Source organism: Cyprinus carpio, chromosome B10, assembly GCF_018340385.1.
Source record: "Cyprinus carpio isolate SPL01 chromosome B10, ASM1834038v1, whole genome shotgun sequence".
Lineage (NCBI taxonomy): Eukaryota > Metazoa > Chordata > Actinopteri > Cypriniformes > Cyprinidae > Cyprinus > Cyprinus carpio.
The window spans coordinates 5,867,074-5,889,867 of NC_056606.1; the positions used below are offsets into that span (position 1 = coordinate 5,867,074).

The window sequence follows — 22,794 nt, forward strand, 5'->3', positions numbered from 1 at the left end:
ATGATGAGACACTTAAAATAGCAGTGAATTTTGGAGCATTTAAAATGAGAAATGTGAAGTTTATAATTTTATAAAACCACATACATTAATTCTTCTGTTGAAACTTGTGTATTATTGGAGCTGTAAAGCTGTTTAAATATTTTATACATTTATTTTAAGGTTTTAGCTGTTGCATTGCCATGGAAATATGTAAAATTGGAGATAACTTTACATTGCTTTACAAGGTTAGCAAAAAAAATTTTTTCACATGAAAATAGGTCAACATACCTACTGTTTCCATCTTGTGGCTATACTTTTAAAACAATGAGTATTTTAATGCTTATGGATAGGGCCCATTTATTTCCATTGTAAGTGCCTCACTGTAGCAATATTTTTGCTTTTTTATATTTAGGTTTTTTTCCCAAAGTAAAAGAGAGATAAATGGAAATGAATTTTTTGGTTTAGATTTTTTGGTACTGAACCCCAGCTATTATACATAAAATAGAATATATTTTATACATATTGTATTTTTATATAAACACACAAAACCAGTCAAAACTTTGGAATAAATAAGTTTTTTTGTTGTTGTTTTTTGTGAGAAAGAAGTCTCTCATTCTCACTAAGGCTGCATTTATTTAATCAAAAATACAGTAAAACATATTTTTACTGTGAAATAGTGTAATAATTTAAAAGAACTGTTGTCTATTTTAATAAATTTAATTAATAAAAAATTATAATTAAAATAATAAATTCATTAAATTACTCCAGTCACATGCTCATGCTCTTCAGAAATCTTTATAATATGCTGATTTGCTGCTCAAGACACATTTCTTCTTATTATCAATGTTAAAAACAGTTGTGCTACTGTGATAATTATAAGAATCATTATTTATAATTGAGCACTAATAATAATGGATAAATCAGCAGCAAATCAGTATATCAGAATGATTTCTGAAGGATCATGTGACACTGAAGACTGGAGTAATGATGCTGAAAATACAGCTTTGATAACAGAAATAAATTACATTTAAAAATACATTCAAATAGAAAAGTTATTTTAAATTGTAATAATATTTCACAGTAGTAAAGTTTTACTGTATTTTAGTGAACTTATCCAATTCACAGCTACCAACTAAAAGTTTTACCTCAAACAATGAAAAATATGATGTTGATATTTGGTGGCAAATCTAGTGCAAGTACACAAATGCACAGAAATACTTTGATAAGAAATACAAGGCTATTACATCTTTTTATAAGATTACGCTCTCACAATTTCTCTTGCACATCAACGTGTTTGACTGACAAGGCGCCATTGAAATAAAACACCCTGTGCACACAGGCATAACCTGTATAAATAACTCCGAGTGGTAGAAAGAATGTTGCCACATCATTTAGGGTGGGTATAAAACGGACCGTGTTTTTAGCATGTCTCTCTTATTTTTGGCTCTCACAAATCACAGCCATGCCAAGAAAGAGAAAACCAGACTAGACGAACATGCTATAATTTATGTCTTGAAAACTGAAGAGATGTCAGTCGAAAATAATAATTCAAAAAGGTACAAATGTCTTCTAGTTTGCTTGCTGAATTGCGGAGGAGACAATTGGCTTCTTCCTAAAATAAGATACCAGATGCCAAGAGAGCGGCTTGCTGTTATTAGAGAGAGGGGAGGAATGTGTTTGCTTTCAGGACTGAATACAAAGCTGGAAGTAGCCTCTGTGGACACACGAACACTAGAGAAGCGGACTCAGACCCAAACATTGAGATTAGGAGGTGGGACCAGATGACTAGATGGCAAGAGAGGCCACTTTCACTTTAACAGAGAAGCAGAACATCAACGAGGACAGTTTAAAACGTGAGGACTGAAGTATAATAGTAATAAAATAATAATTATTTAAATATAAGGAATTATTACTATTATTTTTATTATGTAATTAAATACATTTCCTCACAATCTGTGCAAGTTAAGCACAGAGAACTGTTAAACGTTTAAAACTTTTTAACGTTTTTAAACTTTGACCCGGCTTCTTAACTTAAAAATGTCTGTTTACAAAGACATTTGACAAATGGGTTCCTGTGGGCAAAAGTCCATTTCTGCCACTGTAATTTTTTCCTGTGAATAATTAAATCAATAAATACATTTCTGCATATCTATCAACAGCGACGCGAGCATTTCACGTGTCTTTAACAGTTTGGTAAAACGTGTCTTTCACAGTCATTACGAAAGCCCTTCGAAACACAAAACTGACATAATGTACCTCAGTCAGCATTACGATTTGTAACACTTACATTTTTATTTATTTCTTTTAAATTGTATTGTATAAGCAAAGACTGGTCACTCCACATTGCCCACAAAAATGCGGATAATGTCAACACCGTACTGGCACAAGTGACTGTTTAAGCATTTTGTCAAGAAACTGTCATAGCGCCAAATGAAGAGCAAATGAGAGAACGTTAAAGCCTTTTGTACTATTGTACATCTGCATGTGCAATTCAATTTTTTACACATTGTAAATGTTAAGTTCAACTAACTAAATTTTAAACGAATGATTATGTCATCGCACAAACTGTCTAAATTGGCTCTTTGTAATTCTTTTAAGAATAAATGCCGTCCTTTTTGCTCATTATGCAGGCCTTAAACTTGCACTGGCTGCTGAGTGTAAATAGGACATTCCAGGCCAAACGTTAAAAAGCATCGACTAGGGTGAGGGGACACACCTTTGCCCCCTGAAAACACACAATGTGAAGACAGTGATATACAGCAGGGCCATTGGAAAGCTCTGTAGAGGTCAAAGGTTTGTCTGCGCAAATCTCAAGCATGCAGTAATCCTCACAAAAAACCTAGAGCTTGGAGTGCTCTCTGGATCTGAGAAACAGAAAAGGCTTTGAGCCCTGTTTGCACTTCCGGCAAGTTCTTAGTGCATTTACCAAGAGATGGTAGACTGAATGGACCATCTAAGTGAAAACACTTCTGATCACACTTCCTCTTCATCACTGATGCACCGCTCTAAAGTCCTGTGAGGATAATGTCTTCGTCGGTGAAGACAGGAATCTTCAAATAGCTTGTTGCTGTTGTCTGATTTGCCCACAAAATATTACGTTTGCAGACATTTGGGAGATGGAGGCACATTTCTATGGTTATGATAAATATTAGAAAGGAATGCTGTCAAAGAGAGCACAGAACGACTTGACTTTGCAAACAGGAGAATATTAGAAACTAGACTTTAACTTATTGTAATAACTTGACCCAGACACACACCACTCCTTCACACGAGTCCTGTTACAATCACACCAGTCAATGAGTGAATCAAATGAAAGTACGTCAGTTTGAAGAGGAGGGGATTGGGCCCACTTTTAGGACATTATGTAAAATTTCGTCTCGTGTATTCCAAAGATTTCACAGGTTTGGAATGACATGGGGTTGAGTAAACAATTCCCGAATAATGACCAAAAGAATCGACTAAATAACAGCTAGCAATGCCAAACGTTTAATGTTATCCACACACTCACTCACTCATTCACTCAGCCAACATTCAGGCTTTAAACACACACACACACACACACACACACAAAGCAGCTTCAGATATTTTTGACATAAAAAGCAAGGCCTGATGTAGAAAAACAAACCTCCGAAAAAAAGAACAATTCAGTTGTTTGGAGGATCATGTTGATTTGATTTTGGGAGAGGTTGAAATACTTTCATTACACCATATGCGAGAAATAAATGACGCTTTCGCTGTTAAAACAGTACAAAACATGACATCTCAAAGAATACTGGTAATTTTACAGAGCTTTTTTCAAATTCTGTCCATGAAAAGACAAACAGCTGTGATTTAGTGGCCCAGACACTCACCCTCACTGACATCCTCTTCTTTCTTCACACCATCTTCTTTTCGCTGTTTGATTGCAAGTAATTCTTTCTTCAGCTGGCGAGCTTCTTTTCTCAATTCATCACTGTGGAAAGACATTCAACCGAGAGCTGGAATTAATTTCCAGTCTTGGAAGGAACACTTTCTCAATAAGTCTTGCAAAATGTAGAAGGGAAAAACATGTTACGGAAGGAAAAACATGTAGCACACTTTTTATGCAGAGCAATTGAAGATAGTTTCCTGCTATCTGAGATAAATCATTCAAGTAATGAATAAAACATTTTAACAAGTTATCATGGACAATGGCCAAATCTTAAATATTCTCAAAAGACCAAATGTTTTCAAGCACAAATTGAAATTAAAAAAAATGTTAGTCTACGAAAAAAAAAAAAAAAAAATACCTTGGATGTAGCCAAGTCATCAAAGACACCAAAATATTTCAAATCTTGGATGTTTTAAATTTGTAAAAGAATTATTTTTTAAATATGGAGAATCATTCTTATGTATCTAAGAGATTTTTTTTTTTAGTGATTTTTTTTTTTTCTGTGCAAATTTGTGTAAATACTTCCATAAGCCTTCCTCCAAGTTATTTGTTAAATCAAAAAGAGCTGCTGTATGTGTAAGGTTTCGCAAGAGCGAACTTCGAGATTGTAACTAAAGTCAAGCTGGAGAAAACAAGAACATTTCTGAATGTCTGCACTGTGCTGATCTTCATTTTTTATCATTATTTATTTATATGAAATGGTTGATATGAAAACACAATCCTCAGAGCAGCACACAGGATATGAACATCTCCTCAGCTCCGGGGTTTCCAAATGATTAAGCTTTCCATTCCACAATTAACAAAGGGATTGAGTGTTCACAAAAAACGGGAATAAAACCAACAATTACCTTAGGCATAGTGTTCCAACGTGTCAGAAACAAATACGTGCATTAGAAGTATAAAATTCTCTAATAAATCGTGTGGCGCCTTGGTAGATCAAAAGTTCAGCATGGGTTCTGGCACCTCAAGAAGGGATGTGGCTGAACCGATACACCTCAACCCCTCTGAGCTCAGACAGTGAGGTCTTACTAAGATCTACATATAGTGCGCCTCACGTCCAATAAAAAGCTTTGTGCGTTGTTACTTTTGATATGAAACCGTTTCAGATTTCAAATTCTGTCCATTTTATTAGGAAATGCAAGCAATAAATACAGTTTTGGCCTCTTCAGATAGCTGTAGACACCTTAGATCAAGAAAGCGGCAGCGCAAAGTGCTGTCTCTTTACTAGTGTGTACTCGCCTGCGTGTAATCAAAGGCATAGCAAAAGACTCAGTTTTATTTTGGAGTTGATGAGCCTGCGCTTTGCTGCCACACTGGAGCACACTTGCCACCAACTGGACAGGGTGGGAATTACAGTTATAAATTACAATAGATCACCCTCTGTGTAATCTGTCAAAGTGACGGACAGCCTTCAGATTTATCCATCACTGCTAAAAAAATTCTGTCAATGATTGACCAAAATTTTTGGTTAACGTGACCTCTGGTTGCAATGCTTAAAATGCCAAAAAAAAAAAATTATTGTCAAAAAATGACTAAGAGAATATTTTTGATGGTTTTTAAGAACATTTTTTTAAAGAAAAGTTTGTCCTTAGAACAATCTTAAGAGATAAGACCATTCTTAAGACATGTTTTTGGGAATACAAAAATATTCTTAACATTATTCTTATAGGAAACAAAATTGGAGTTTTAAGAATATTTAATTTGCAGGTGAAGGTGGTGGAATCAAACTACGGTTCAAACCAAGCGACTGAACAAAGTTTGAGCCAAGAGCTAATGGCTCAACCACAAAGAGGGGCCTTGACAATATTCCTGTGTGTCTTGTAACTAAACAAGTTGAACTTTAAATATGAATAAGCTCAAATCATATCATATGAAGCAGTAGGGAAGACTGTCACAACATTAACGTTCTGCTAAACATCTCCTTTTATGTTGCATGGAAGAACAAACTTCATATGGGTTTGAAATGTCATGAGTTTGAGTATTGCTTTAGAAGATCTCGGCAGATATATAATAGGTTGCATGTTTAAACCACATGGGGGTGACCAATGAACTACCATTTTGCCTTTGAACAAGGCATTTTACATCAAATTGCTCCTTGGGGATTATTGGTTTGAATCCACAATGGAGCAACTACTTTAAGATCATCCTTCTGGCTCCTGCTCCATGGTAGCTTGCGGAAATAAAGCACTGTCACAAGTGACAACAATAAAATTTATTTAAACTGGTCTTAAATCTGGGGTAATCTAAACTCCACAGAAATGAATCTTACAGTCAGTGCTCTTGTTCAGACAATAAATGCAGATGTCACAGGACAGCTGATAAGGACAGGCCCAGGCAAACACACACTTCCAAGGTGTGAGGTCCTCTAGATAAACTGCCAAGCGAGTCCGTGAGAGGAAGTTGCTTCCATGTGCAAACAGTGCCCCCACCCACATCTGCCTTTCAGAGAACAGAGTCTTCTGGCAGCTCCCAAGACAGCATCTTCTATTGGGGTATAATAATATTTTCATAGGACTTGACAGCTATGTTTTGATGCCAGGTTCTTACATGGCTACAAAGCACAGGTAAGCTGCAGAGTCTGGGCCTCCAGCCCAGAAACACGTGAGCCATTCAAACCCGTAACAATGACTGCCTTTGTTTCCTCCATCTGCTCCTCTCAGCTGACACACATTCTCTCAGGCAGCTCTCTTCTGTTACTCCTGTTGAACCTGGGATCCCCAGCCTCCGGGTTCCTAGTTTCTAGGTTCTCAGGGGACAAAAGTAGGGCATCGTAGATGAGTTAAAGGTTGACCTTGTAGAGGACCTCTTCTTGGCGTCCACACTGTTTGAGCACTCAGGTAAAGGGACACCCAATTGAAATTGGTATTTATTTGTTCTCCCGTCCCGAAAAGTGTGCATCACCTTCAGCCGAGCCACTCAACAGCGTTCCACTGCTGGAGATCTTGGTACACATGATTACAGAGCCTTCCGTCTTGGTTAAAGCTGACAATCTCATTTCCTGCACATGGTTTGTTGGTATATAGAAGGACAGTTAAAGGGATAGTTCACCCAAAAATGAAAATTCTGTACTAGTGCTGTCAATCACTTAAAAAATAAAAGGACTAATTAATCACACATTTTTTTCTGAAATTAATTGCGATTAATTCCACCTTACATTAAAGTTTTTCAATATACTTTTACGTCGCAATAATTTCACTTTCTTCAAATAAATGTAGAAACAACAAAGTATAGTTGTTTAATGCTATCTTTTTTTATGACTGAAGGCAAGTATCACTGATACTAACTGATGTCTCTATGTTTTTCCCCTAATGTTTAAACATTGACTATAGCCATTTAACATTACAGTATAACTGAGAGCTATCAATTTAAACATTTATTAGACTTTAAAACAACTTCTAATTTAAGTGAATCTAAAGCCTTCTTCACATAAACTGTGCCCTTCAGCAAGTAGAAAATATAATTGAATAAAGTTATCAAACACTAAATTCTAAATTAAATAGAGATTAATTAAAGCTTAAAACTACAGAAGTTATTGATTTCCTCTCTTTTATTTAGTTTTTTGATTAACACAATTAACATTTAAACTCAACTGACGGCAAAAGATAGGTGCGTTGGAGACAAAGACCAACCAGGTCAAAAACTAAAAAGCAAAAACGAATCCCGCACATTATCTATGCAAAAAATATCAAAATATTTATTTATTGATGACGTTTCAGTCACATAACCTTCATCAGGAATTTAATCCATTGTCAAATGATTTCAAATTTCTTAAATATTAATTAAAATAAAATAAAAAATTATATCAGCTTTATATCGGCTATCGGTCCCCCTGCTTTTCAAGATATCGGCATCGGCCGTCAAAAAAAAACAATATCGGTTGACCACTATACATGACTTAACTGACAAGATAACTACGACATTCTATGCCCATCGTTTCTTTTGTGCTTTGATATGAAATGATAAAGGCTACAGCGTGGCTGACGTATTTGTGCGTGCACTTGAAAAGCATGTGCTACGAGTACAATACCGTTTCCGCGCTTGTTTGAAAATAAGTTCTACGTCTAAATAAACAATTATTTAGCAGTTGTGAATGGGGTGGCCACACCTAGCTCTGCCTCTGCGTTAATTTCATTAAATATTTGTAAAAAATTAATCACCACGCTAATTTTGACACCACTATTCTGTACATGTCGTTCCAAAGCCGTAAGACTTGTTTAACTTTGGAACACAAATTAAGATATTTTAGATGAAGTCCAAGAGCTTTCTTACCCTTCATAGACAGAAACGGACACATTCAAGGGCCAAAAAGGTAGTTAGGACATCTTTAAAATAGTCCATGTGACATCATTGGTTCAACCGTAATGTAATGAAGCTACAAGAATACTTTTTGTGCTTAAAGAAAACAATAACAACTTTATTCAATGATTTCTTCTCTTCCGTGGCTATTATAACAATGTCCTTGTTACCTTTCTGGGCCTTGAACGTGGTAGTTGTGTTGCTGTCTATGTAATAGATAGGCTTCAGATACAACAAGTTAACAATCTGTAGCTTTGCAAATCATGCTGGTCAAAAGCATTTTAATTGTACAGAGAGAAAAAAAATAATTTTAGTGTTAACTATTCCTTTATGACATATTGTGTTGGAATGAACAAATAAACATCTCAGCAAGAAACAAGAGAAGACGTGACAATTCTACAAGGGTGAAGAGTTATCTGTTAGAGGCCTACATTGACCGTTGGTCGGAAATGAGCAGGCCATATTGGGGAAACACCTCCAACTAAGTGATAATTTTGCTTGCCTGGACATGCTACCATTTACCAAACAAGAGAAGCATATCCTAGGCAACAGCAACACAATGGGCCCCTCAGCCAGATTGCCAGTAAGAGTGGAGAAAGCTGAGAAAAATGCAAAGAGACGAACACCTGCTAATTTACTCCTCAGGGCTCAACAAATTCCTCAGAATATCCTTTTGTTCTTTAAATGGAGTCCATCTCCACTACATTTGCGTACTAATCAAAGTGTCATAGACTGTGTTTGTGATTATATATTTCATTATCATCACACTATACTTTCAAGATACAGATTTTAAACATTCTATTTTAATTCTAAAGTGTAATTATGAGGGGTTCGGCCAACTTCTAAGGCTTTATATTTATTATTTACTCTTACAATAGTTGAGAATGAGGTATAATTTAACCACAAAATCCTGATCCTAAACACTGAAGCCAGAAACATACTCAAATATACAAGCACGCAAAAGTGAATTCTTAAATATATAACCTGTACATAAAACCTGCTTTATTGCATTACACTGGCGGGAACAAACTTACAAGGGGCAAAAAAGTTACAAATATCAGTAACTCTTTACTTAAAGGCTTTATGTATAATGCATTATAAAAGTAGTTTTAATGCATTAATTATGCCTTGTAATGCACATTATAAAGCATTCTACAATCTCATGAATAATTTTGTAACCACAGTTAATATATTATTCATTTTAAATTTGGTTATAATTATTTATGACAAGATGTAATGTATCACAACGCACATTTTGAATAATTATAATGCATTATACCCTTTAATAACTCTTTATAATGCATTATCTATAAAGGCTTTAAGCAAAGTGTAACCAAAATGTCTATTGTATTAAACTAAAGGACAGTTGCATAAATATAATGTACGGATTATTTAAGGGTTATTATGAGCAAGTATGTTTTTTATAATTTTTTTTAATATAGATTTTTCTACATTTTTACGCAACTTGACTTCAAGTTCAAGTCTTAAAGAAAAAAATTCATGAGTTACTAAAGTCTTTGCAGTTTATCCAACCAGGCCCAGATGTGTTATTGTTCAAGCAGACAATTTAACTAATTTTAGAATTAACTTATTTTAGAATTAATTTTAAAACTGTTGCTCTGCCATGGTAATAGAAAACAATGTGCTGTGAAAATGAACTTGCATAGCTAGAAGCAGTTGCACAGCTAGAAATGCTTACGTTTGCATACTTGTGTACAGTATCTTTCAGTTCTAAGTCACCAACTTTAATTAATGCTCAAGAAAACTAGCAGGGTATCCAAAAATATTTGGTACGTATGTGTCCTCAACCTACAAGTACAAAAAAGAAAAATAAAAAATAAATGTAGTCCCAAAATACTGATTCGAGTAAAAGACACAAAACAGCAGCCAAACCATCCGTAGAAAACCATTTCTACAGATTAAAGTAATTGTGATCCTGATGTTTAGAAAATTAGGCAATTTGTCCAAAATAGCAAAGCTATTAATAAACAGCACTGCGCTGAAGTGTGATGGGCTGTTTAAAATAGCAGAGCTGTGAGATATGCCCTTGGTAGACAGCAGCGCCAGATAAAAAGGCATTTGTTAACTCAAGAAAAGAAAAGAACAGTGTGATAAAGTGTCCTTGTGATAAAAGAAGGAGGGGATGAGAGTTTATTAACGAGTGAGCGCTTTGAAGAGGAGCCAAAGTGTGCCCACTGTCTTGCGGCCTCATCAGCCAGGGGGCACAGACATCCCCCCTCAGCCAACACAATGACAGCATTCACCAAACCAGCCAGCGGGGAAGAGACCGTCATTTCACAAATCAGACGGGAGCGAGGGTTTGCTGGAGGAGACCTGACGCACACATTTAAAGTCTGAGGAGCGGAGGAAAGACTTTGTCGTCACTCACGGCTCTCCAGACCAGCCAGCGATTGTCGCTCATTCAGACAATTCAAATAAGCGAAACCCGGGGAGCTCTGGATGATTTACTTTTCATAAAGAAAGCACACAAAGTGACTGGCCACCGACCAATCTTTCTCATGATTCGAGACTTCAACATTTAACCCTGGCCCCTCCACCAGCCTGCCGTCGCGGTCCAAAAAACGTCTTGCGAGCGGGACGTTTTTGATCTGTTTTTCCAAAACGGACGCAGAGTGGTTCCTCGCACTTTGCAGGAGTGGAATTACTGTTCCTCGAGTTCCACTCGTACTGATTTTGACTTTTACACACGGTTCAGAGTTTTATAATCAAGCAGTATAATCTGGAGAGGGCAAATGTCTTCAAGGTCTTGAAGCAGATTGTTAAAGCAGAGTCGGTGTATAATAATCATACGATATCGAGTTTCAAGGAGGATGGTTAAGAATATTGGTATTCCAGGTCTCCATCTGACTCAAATGCAAAGTCTACCTATATTTTTAAAATGGAGACTGAATATTTGAATAACTGAGAGTTCCGTAATAAATATTAATGATGGAGTTGATGAGTCAAGCGGTGGCCAAACACATGACATAAGCGGCAGAGCGCAGAAATTGTAACCATAACACAGAGGCTGCGTATATACTGCATCCTTCAACCCATCGCTTGCTCACAAATTAACTAATTTTACCACAACTAAAGCTCCAAACCGCAAGAATGTGTGTATTACCACAAGTGACCTTAGCAAAGACGTTGAGTACTTGCTGGAAGTCAAATTACAGTTCATTAGTAGACATTTGTGATTCCAAAACACTTAATTATAATAAAATGCTACATAAACATAAACGCTACATAACAATACTACATAAACTGATCGCTTTGCTAATAGTATGAGAATAGACAGTTTGGTGTTTTGTGAATGCACTCTATAATCGCCAACAGGATGATGACATACCTTTTGAGGAGTCAACTATAACATGTTAATGATTACTTTAAAATGGCTTTAAACGTTATTAGGTGTTAAACAAAAAAGGAGTCAAATCTATTTTTGTAGGTGCTAAATTATTTCCACAGATGAACAGAAAATGGCTAAAACACAGCAATTTATTAGTATGATGTGAGAAAACATTTTAACTGTATCACACAAAAAAAGTCCAAATCTATTGTTTTTAAAAACAATTCTTCTTTGCAAAATCTACATTATAAAGATTTATAAAGCTATCTACTCTGAAATGTGGCATCAAAATTTGAAGAGCAGATTGAAATGATCAGAAAACTGGCAGATTCATTGGGATTCTTCAAAAAGAAATGCAGAGCCGTAGGTGCTACACACTGAAATAGCATAAGATCAGGCAAACTTTCCAGCATATTATTGTTAGTTTTTCTGTTACAAATTAAACTTGCGCACAAAATTGGAATATTGCATAAAACATTTCCAAATAAAGCACCGTTTCCATTCAGTGAGTTGAAGAGAACAAAATCGCCACTTCCTGATTAAGTTGCGCTAAATATCACGAAGGAAAATTAAATCTGCTTCAGTAGGAGAAGGCACTGTATATAATAATTTATGTATACAATAAATTACGAGCTTCAGAGTGCACAGACAAAATGCAGTCATGTTATCTTATTTTTGGAGCCTGCTGTTTGGGAATGGAGTTCTGGAAGTTAACTATAACGAAGGACGAGACTTTGCTCAAGCATTTTAGAATGACAAAACTAGCATTTCAGATGCTGTGCAATGAGATCGGCCCATTGGTTGGTCCAGTTTTATGCTGTCCCATCGCAAAGTCCCATCTTTTCTAATGTGCATTACGGAATTTATTCGGCAGAAGTGTTTCCATCGTAGTTTATTTGCATGTTTTCTTACTGGATAAGAAAATTATCCGACTTAGTTGAGCACATATGTTTTTTTTTTGAGCATTTTTAGAATTTATGCACATCTATCGAGAATTGTTTTATTTTTTATTTTTGCAACATCCAAGATTGTGCTTAAAACAGGTGGATGGTTTTTGAACTCATGGATGTGTAAATGTATACAGTCATGTGTTGATATATTCATATGTTAGAGGTAAACAATTTTTCCATAGGATACTAAGATATTTTAATCTCAAAAGTCGAAGAAAAATAGATTTTTTAATGACATAAAACTTCTTTGATACTTAAGTAAGTATTAAAACAGCATGGGCATTTGGAGCTCGTTTATTTATTAAATACAGAGATGCTCCGTTATTTCTTAGCTCTGCTCGGCTGAATGTCAAAAGATCCTCACATGCTGTAGTCTGGAGCCGCTCTGTCAGACTGCCTCATACAGGGCACACATTCTACAGCAGGCTGCAGATCCGTGGCACAGCTGCCAAGAATTAGATGATCCCTTTTGGCCTCCACACAAAAAGGGCCAGTGCTCTACTGATCCGGCTGACCTTTCCCTGAGAGGCTGATACAGCATCGGATTATGATGTACGACAACTGACAGGTGCGGTCAATTAGAAACAGTGACACTGCACCCAAAAGTCATCGTCTTTGGTGCATAATTGCTTTTTGGACTCTGTTGAAAGAGACATTTCCATTGTCTCAAAAGGCAGATAATGACAGGAGTCCACTTAAGTTTATTCAGCAGTTTGATGGATTCAGATGGCTGCAAATCCACACTACTGTTGTAAGTTCTCCTGCCCTTCACTGCCACAGATCAGAGGTCACAAGAACAGGAGACTTACTGCAATGCCAAGGGGTTCTTGATGAGGCCCTTCAGCTAAATGGATGCTGGGAGTGCTGTCTGACAAACTTTAACATGAGGGAAAACCCGTTTCAATAAATGACTTACTTGACTTGCTTGGCTTTCTTACAATAGAGCATCACATGTTGAAGACACCTTAAAAGTATTTGTGCAAAGTATTTATATAGTATGTTTATATATTAGAAAAATAAATTGTATAATTAAATTATACATACACACATATGTACACACATATGTACATACATATATACACACACACACACACACACACACATATAAATTATTTATTTTTTTTTAATTTTTTTTTTTGTTTGTGTTTTTTTTTGTTTTACAATACGTAAAAACATGCATTTTAAATGAAAATGATATTTTATTATACTGTAAATTAATAAATCTGTTTACTATTGTCCTTTTTAGAGCTTCTTTACAGCAGAATTGAATTTTGTTTGCATTATTGAAAGCTGGCACAATCTGGATAGTATAAAGCGCTATATAAATAAAAGTGACTTGAATATTATGAAGAATTGAAGAATTTACTCCCTATATATAATATTTATTATAGATTTATTTTAACATTTTATTTACATTTTTTATAATTATTATTTGTACTCAATTTATTTTTACATACTTTTGTTACACAGTATAAATATATTTCATTGCAATTTAAAGAGACAAAATGATAATAAATTTATTGAAATACATTTAATTTATATTTTATTAAACATTTCATTATTATAAATACATAATTATAGTTACATGTATTAAAATATATGCAGTTGACATTTTATTATTAATAATAATAATAATGCTGTTTTTACTGAAATATATGCAAGTATTATTTTATTACGTCTTATAGAAAATTGCCAGGTACTTGTTTTCTTATTCTTTTGCCCAGGGTTTCACAGTTTTCTCTCTTGAATTGTGGTTATGGTATATCACTCAGGTTTAAATGAAAATATTAAGAGCGTATGGCTATATCCAAGAGCCATATGGAAGCACTTTGTATTCTTAGTTATGCCCTGTCGGGTTTAGTGTAAGTGGCGGCTACCATCTGCACTGTGTGGTGATGCCGGGACTCCCATCAGCATGCTGTTTTATTCATTAATGCCACCTCTAAGCCAATCACACAGACAATGCTAAGCTTTTTCTATCTTTTTGTGGACAAAACTGAAAAAGTCATCAATATCAAAGATCACATATAAATTTCCAGATAAAGAAAAATGCTTGATTGAAGAATACCGGAAGCGTTCTTTAAAACCCCGCTGAACTTGGTAACCAAAAAGCACAGAAAGCCAACCAGGAAATGAAATACTATCATAAGCAGTAGACATGGATCCAGAAGAGCTAGATTTCAGCTCGAGCCTCGTAGACTTATTCCAAGCAACATCAGATCCGTCCTACAGCCTGTGCTTCCTTCCAGGTGACTGGCAACCAAAGCTTCTCCCTTCCCCTATAAGCTCCTGTAAGCCTGAGTGGGAAAGAGCTCTGGGCTGCAACAATGCTCTCTTTGTCTTGCACCAACACTCTACCTACCAGCCAACTCTTTGATTGCAAGCCAAGACAAACCACTGTGTTGGGTTACAGTTCTTGTAGCCAAACACCATGCTTGCGTTTAATATACTACAGTCCTTCTGCATTTTGCTTCCTGTCAATCAAAGCGGTGAAACTCGGTGGGTTTGGCCATTACTTCATTATGTAGGAAAAGAAAAGATCATGTTTATTATGATCGGAAAATTATCCAGACACATAACGGCTGAGATAAGGCAGGTGTGCTTCCTGAAAAGGGGGCTTGCGGGGAAGAGTTCTCCGCCTTTAGTGCCTCAGTCAGTGGTGAGGTTATGAATCCTTTAATCCCCACCGTTTTCAAAGGTCACACGCTGATTTCAAGGATCACATGAAAGGGATGCGACTGTGACAATGAGTCTGATGTGAGAGAGGATTTGAAAAATGGGTTTTAAAGATCAGACGGTACAAGGTTTGAGTCCATACAGGGAATTTGACTTGATGCGCAAAAGCATATAACTCTAAAAGGCCCTTCAGTGGAATTGATACTTCAAAGGGATACTCCACCGCAAATGAAAGTTTTGTCATTAATCACTTACCCCGATGTCGTTCCAGACCTGTAAAAGCTTTGTTCATCTTCGGAACACAATTTAAGATATTTTGGATGAAAACCGGGAGGCTTGTGACTGTCCCATAGACTGCCAAGTAAATAACATTGTCAAGGTTCAGGAAAGTATGAAACGCATCGTCAGAATACTCCATCTGCCATCAGTGATTCAACCGTAACGTTATGAAGCGACGAGAATACTTTTTGTACACAAAGAAAACAAAAATAGCTACTTTATTCAACAATTTGTCTCCTCTGTCTCTCCACATCAGCGTAGCGCCATTTTGGAGAATCTGAGCAGTACACAGGCATCTAACTCTCTTCTGGCTCAGCCACGACACAAAGATACATTTTCTATGTATATTTACTCTTTGATTTGAAAGAAAACAGCACATCCATGCAGCGCAGCTGACAAAGAAGAGCCTAAGGTGCACCAAAATGGCTCTACGGTGATGTGGAGAGACACAGAGGAGAGGAATTGTTGAATAAAGACTTTTTTTTTCCCTTTCTGTATAAAAAGTATTCATCGCTTCATAATGTTACGGTTGAATCACTGATGGCAGACGGAGTATTATGACGATGCTTTTCATACTTTTCATGACCTTGACAGTGTATTTTTCTTGGTTGTCTATGGAACAGTCACAAGCCTCCCGGTTTTCATCCAAAATATCTTAAATTGTGCTCCGTAGATGAACAAAGCTTTTACGGGTTTGGAACGACATCGGGGTAAGTGATTAATGACTAAATTTTCATGTTGGGGTGGAGTATCACTTTACGTTTTGGTCACAGTCAGGGATTTAAACACTCCCTTTAACTAAAGTAGTAAATTTTGGCACATAGATTGCCATAACCAGTCACATAACTTTGATATTGAAGTTAATTTTGTACATGCTTAGTTTACCAGGAACAAGTAATGTTTATCTCCTTTTCAAAAGTATTTTATTTTGCGAATCTTAATATGCTTAACTAAGTGCATTTGATATATTTATTCACAACATATCAGTACTATACTGGTTAGTGACTAATATAAAAAAATTAAAAAAAATTAACAAAATTAGCGTTAGATTATGAAACACAAAACATGCAATAGTACATTACCATTCAAAAGTTTGGGGTGACTTTTTTTTAATCAAAAATACAGTAAAATCAATTACTGTGAACAAGTATTGCGAAATTTTATGGCAAATTAAAATAACTGTTTTCTATTTAGATTTTATACATTTTAAAATGTACTTTATTTCTGTTATCAAAGCTGAATTTTCAGCATCATTACTTCAGTCTTCAGTGTCACATGATCCTTTAGAAATCATTCTGATATACTGATTTGCTGCTCAAGAAAGATTTCTGATTATTGTCAGTGTTGAAAACAGTTGTGCTGCTCCCTGTTTCCATACTCAAAAGAACAGCATTTATTTGAAATAGCAATTTTTTGTAACATTATAAATGTCTATGATTTCATTTTTGATCAATTTAATGCATCCTTACATAATAAAATGATTAATTTCATTTAAAATATAAATAAAAATAAATCTTATTGATCCCAAGGTTTTAAACAGTAATGTACATGCTCATACCTATTTTTTAATTTTGATTGTTTATCAACATCTAATGTTCACTCATGTAAACTAAAAACACTAACAATTTAACAACGCTGTTAAACGATCTTTTGCAAATCTTGCAAAATCTCTTTTAGCATTTATTTTATTTTGACAAAATAGTGTAGAATTTTAATGTAAATGTTTTATCATTTATCAGCTGTAACATGAAAATGAATCATTGCTTTAACAAAAACAGCAAGGGGGACCTTGAAGTGGACTTTTTGATAAGCAATGGCCCAGCAACCCCCCACACCATGATTGTGGCCAGTTCAGAAAAGGCAAACATTAAACATTTACCTCAGTCAGTTTTACTTTTCTCATCAAAAATCCTTTGCTTTATTAAATCTGAAAAGAACTGACCCTTGACTATAGTTAAGAGCTTATACCTTTAGGTCATTATTTGTGGTACCATAAAACTATGATATTCTTTGTCATGGATTCATCAAACTCACTGGTTTCCAAATTTTCCAACCAACCCTGAGCAGCATCTCTGTTTTTGTAATTAACAAAATGAATGAAAGGATATGAAGCATCTTTGGTCACAGAGCGAAGTCAACGGCTGCTCTCGAAGAAACGCCACAGTGCCAGCTTTCAGATAAACATTATTCCAGAAGCATGTTTACAATTAATTTCTCTGATGTAAGACAGAAAATGATACAGTCTCGTGTCTCGGGAGGAGTAGTGCAGGGGTTGCCAGGTTGGCAGGAGGGAGCCGTTTCCCCCGCCGTGGCAGAGTTATTTGATTTGTGAGCCAGATATGTGCTTCACCTTGAGGGACCTGGCTGTGTCCACTGAAGCGGCTCCAGTGAGGATGAGGAGCAACTGTGCCACAGTTCTGCTTGACTGCAGGTGTCACTGCTCTTTAGCAACCTCAGGAATCAGAGGTCAGGTCAAGCAGACAACCCGCTGAGATCACAGCGAGCTGAAACTCAACTGTATTCAACCACTATTGTGGGCTTTATGTATTTCCACTTCGTGCTCCCCTTGGTTTTTAATCTGTGATTTAACCATGAAAATAAAAGTTGTACGGTAGTTACAAGTACTAGCAATAGCCTTCACACAGCTAAAACCTGCTACAAGAAGTTTCATATTTTAATTAACTTAAGCAAACACTAAAGCAAATTCTATCTATATTCTAGAATGTCTAACTATGATAGTTTTCATATTTTTACTAAATTAGAATTTGCCGATCATCAGCGTCTTTGTGATTTGATTGTGTGTTGAGGTATATGCGCATCTCACTGAAACTGTTGGATTTAATATATTTGTCTACAATGTATGTTTGCTAAACAATTTTTAATTGCCTTAATATTTCTGTCAGTTGTTAGTGGAGTCAACTAAACAAGCTGATTGTAATAAGTTGCATCGTTTTCTGAAATTCAAGGTCAACTTTTTTTTTTACAGCACTGCTCATGTCTTTTTTATTATTCAGTGTTTCTCATATAAGCTTGGAGTTAAGATGATGTGTCAAGTTAAAAACATAATCTTTAAGAAATGGGTCTCAAGGTCTTTAACATTAAACCATTGCAAATGGACAAAATCCATAATAACGCTTCTTCCAGTGAAAAAGTCCATCCCCTGCTGTCCTCCTCGCATCAAAATCCACTTACATATTGGTTTATAGCCGTTTTGAACTGTTTTCACTTGTAAACGGTGCATGATCTGTGCATATTTCTCTCCTGATTCACATGACTTTTTCACTGGAGGAAGCAAAATTATAGATTATGGATTGCAATTGACCGGAAAAGGATAATTTCAGAGCAGGGAATGAAAATGAGTGTTTTAAAGGACTGTGTTGTACCAACCAATCAGATTCTTCTTTACTGGCCATATAGAAACAATAACCTCAATAACATCTATAAGAGTTCGAACCATTAAACAAACAAAATATCAAAATGTGTTAGCTTACATAAAGCTGTCATATTAACCTGGAATAGAAAAAATACTTAAAAAATAGGGGTGTGAGGCTGCAGCCCAGTTCAGGGGAACACAAAGAACACATAAAACATTGTGACACTAATGCCAAAGGAACTCATCCCCATCCCTGAAGAGAAAGTGTGTGTGAACTTTACAGAGCAACAGTGCCTTCTACTGGACACCACTTTAACTGCTCCATCACATTACACACAGCAGGCGTGAGTTGGACGTTTCTAGCACTCTCAAACACTTTGATTAGCTGGTTGAGGTGTGTTGGAGTTAAACAATTCAGAAGCAAGATTGTCCCTGATGTACAAATGAAAAACCCCATACCTGCGGGAAGTCTTCTTCAGCGTGTCTGGATTGGATGACTTCTCATCCGTCTTGTCTTTCTTTAGTTTCTGTGAGATGTTCTCTCTGATCCTCTCCCTCTCTGCTTCACGTTCGCTGTCGTCCTCTGAATCATCATCTGCGTCCTGGAGCGGATAACAGACACAGACTTACATCACAGTAACACATCCTCAGAAATCACTGAACTGAACACAAACCAAAGAGAACGTACCTCAAAATCATCTCCGCCACTTTGGTTCTTCACAGAAGAAAAACAAAAATTAAACTGTTTTTACATTAATTATGGATTACATCTGCATTATGAAACAAAGCCATTACAATAGAAAGCAGTATTATTTATGTGAAGCCTAAGTTTTTTGTTTTGTTTTGTTTTTCCCGACCTGTCAACGACAGGAACAGAGCTTAACTTGGGATCATCCTTCAGCAGGTCATGACTGCTTTTGCTTTTTCCTTTCAGTGTCTGCAAGGACAAATGAAATAATGTTGAGAGCACCTACTGCTCATTTTCACACAAATGAATAATCACTGGACAGGAAGCTACCTGGCTGACTTGATTGACCATCTCCTCGTCTTCCTCGGCCTCCTCACCAAACGACAACAAGTTGAAATTCCTATAGAAAAATTCTCCTGGTTAACATTACATTATGGAAACATTACAGCATCAAAATACAAAATGAAACCATTTTTATAAATTTAATCATAAAGGGTAAAAAAGAGAACAAATAGAGATTGACCCAATTTATTTGCTGCAAATCTATGCATAATTATTACTTGTCTGCAGGCAAAATGCAGAACAAGTTCTGAAAATTTAATGTTCGGACTAATTATGAAATATAGTGGCACTTGCAATAACCACAATAATGTCACAGGTGACTTTCAGCAATCTAATCAATACTAATAGATAAAATCAAATATCACTTTTTTCAGTGATATATTATAACTCAGAATACATCAGCAGAGGGGGCCTCATGAAGCCTTCAAATCACTTAAAATACTCAAATACGTAAATTATTATTAACACATCAAAATGAACTGACTAACTTTCAATGAAATGTATATCAACTCTTAACTTTCTGTTTAATAGAAGCTTGAAAACAAGCAGTTATTGTCATATTTACGGCAGAAATATAAAAAAATTTGGTAGCACTTTTATTATTGTAATTACAATAACTATGTAATAACTAGGTACTAACCCTGAACCTACCCCTAAACCTAACCCTAACCCATGCAGTTACCTTGTATTACCAGAATTTTCTTAGATAAATACACTGTAAGTACATGTAAGTACACGTACTGTAAAATAAAGTGCAACCAAAAATTTCCTAGTTTATGTGACCTTCAAGAATCGTGTTGGACAACAGGGAGAGTTTGAGTCAAAAAGCTTAAGAAGCACTGTAATACATCACTGCACAGACGTTAAACGCATTGTGAATGCTTGCATCACGTTGTCTTTAACGCTGGTATCTAAATAAATGAAATAAATAGTGTGCGTGTAAGCATACTTGGTTGCTTTGGACTGCGATTTCTTCCCTTCTCCTTTGTTTTTCTCTTTTTTAACTTTAATTTCACGTGGAACGATGTCATCAAAGGGAGAATGTAAGACCTGCACAAAACCAACGACTCCATATGAAAACGAAGGTCAATAAAATGAAAACGGTGAAGCCAGTTCATGATGGGACTGAACAAACCTCTGTGGATCGAATTTTGTGTGGGTTGAGCGGCCGTTCGTCTCGGTCACACTCCACCTCTGCGAGCCTGAGCATGTTATACACCGTGTCTCCTGTGACCTGCAGCCAAAGCACAACACACAAACCGTGAAGTGAATGAAACAAAAATAATATATAAAACAAATAATAAATAAAAACAGCAACATATGCTAATCAGCACTGTTGGATAAACGAGTAAAGGTCCTCGCACACTGAGGCCCAAATTTTGGTATGCGTTTTTTCATTTATTTTTATTTTTTTTCATATTCGTCATCCTTTCCTATGAAAATGCTTGCTACAGATGCGAAAACGCAGAAAATCAAACCTGATCCGAATTTTTTTATGACGGACAAAAGTTTCAGAGGCAGTTTGTGAACGTGACTGACACAACGTGAGGTCGTATTTATTTTTTAATGTGTGAAAATTTCAGACTCCATGTGCAAAGACCTAATTCACAGAAAAATGTATTACATTTATTTTACTGTACACTAAAAATTCGGGGCCAGTAAGATTTTTTTAATATTTCTGAAAAAAGTCTCTTATGCTCACCAAAATTTATCTCATCATACATATAGCAATATTTTTAAATATTATTACAATCTAAAATAATTGTTTTCTATTTAAATTTATTTTAAAATGTCATTTATTCCTGTGATCAAAGCTGAATTTTCAGCATCATTACTCCAGTCTTCAGTGTCACATGATCTTCAGAAATTATTATATTATGCTGATTTGATGCTCAAGAAACATTTCTGATTATTGTCAGTGTTGAAAACAGTTGTGCTGCTTCATATTTCCATACTCAAAAGAACAGCATTTATTTGAAAAAGCAATTTTTGGTAACATTATAAATAATAATTTCTGATTATCATCAATGTTGAAATCAGTTGTGCTTCTCATATTTTTCTGGAAACTGCAATACTTTTTTCAGCATTCTCTAATGAACAGAAAATATTTAAAATATAAAGAGTATATTTTGCAACATGAATGAACCGTATGAATCGTTTTAATGCCAATCCTAATCAACTGAATGCATCCTTGCAGAAAAAAAAAAAATACAATTTTTTTGTTTTGTTTTGTTTATTTAGCAGAAAATCTTGGCCTACTCTCATTTTTAGGACACTGTCCCTTTAAATGGGTCATAAAATATTCTTCACCTTTCCAAAAATGGTGTGTTTGTTGTTGAGTTCATCGGCCCGTCCAAGAGTAAAGAAGAACTGGCTCCCATTATCATGAGGCCCTGCGTTTGCCATAGCAACCAAACCTCGCCGATTGAAGCGCAATCTGGAGTGAAATTCATCCTGCATTGAAAAAAACCCAACAGTTAAATACAATAAGCAAGTTTTCCTGCACATTCTTATACATATTCCAATTGCACATCCACTTAATCTCATAAAAAACAAAAACAAAAGCAACCTTAAAAGGGCGACCGTAGATGGACTCCCCTCCCGTCCCAGTGCCTGTGGGATCTCCTCCTTGAACGATGAATTCTGGCACCACACGATGAAAGACTGTGCCATCATAGTAACCTGCAAAACAGAGACAAATGTTTATGATGAGTAATCGAGGCATTTCATTTAAAAACATGATATCGTGACGAGTGTCTTGTCTTGTTTGTATTTTATGTCTGCAAATCTCGAAGTATGACGCCACCTACCCTCCATACAGAGCTGCGTGAAGTTTCTGCATGCCTTGGGAGCCTCCTTAGACCAGAGCTCTATATCAATATCACCCGCGGAGGTCTTCAGCAAGACCTGAGAACACATCAGAGCGTCATTACACAGATACAATGGTTTCTG

General features: G+C 35.8%; 1 protein-coding gene across 1 annotated transcript in view; it reads right to left on the reverse strand.

The window, feature by feature from the left end:
• cwc27 (CWC27 spliceosome associated cyclophilin) overlaps positions 1-22,794 on the reverse strand; it is a 37,755-nt gene that overhangs the window by 13,701 nt on the left and 1,260 nt on the right. Inside the window, exons 2-11 of the mRNA XM_042732218.1 lie at positions 22,653-22,749; positions 22,412-22,524; positions 22,153-22,296; positions 20,978-21,076; positions 20,792-20,892; positions 19,831-19,900; positions 19,670-19,749; positions 19,501-19,528; positions 19,272-19,414; positions 3,831-3,931 (exon numbers count right to left, since the gene is read on the reverse strand). Of these exons, the coding sequence (XP_042588152.1) occupies positions 3,831-3,931; positions 19,272-19,414; positions 19,501-19,528; positions 19,670-19,749; positions 19,831-19,900; positions 20,792-20,892; positions 20,978-21,076; positions 22,153-22,296; positions 22,412-22,524; positions 22,653-22,749 (976 nt within the window). The remainder of the gene's footprint in view (positions 1-3,830; positions 3,932-19,271; positions 19,415-19,500; positions 19,529-19,669; positions 19,750-19,830; positions 19,901-20,791; positions 20,893-20,977; positions 21,077-22,152; positions 22,297-22,411; positions 22,525-22,652; positions 22,750-22,794) is intronic.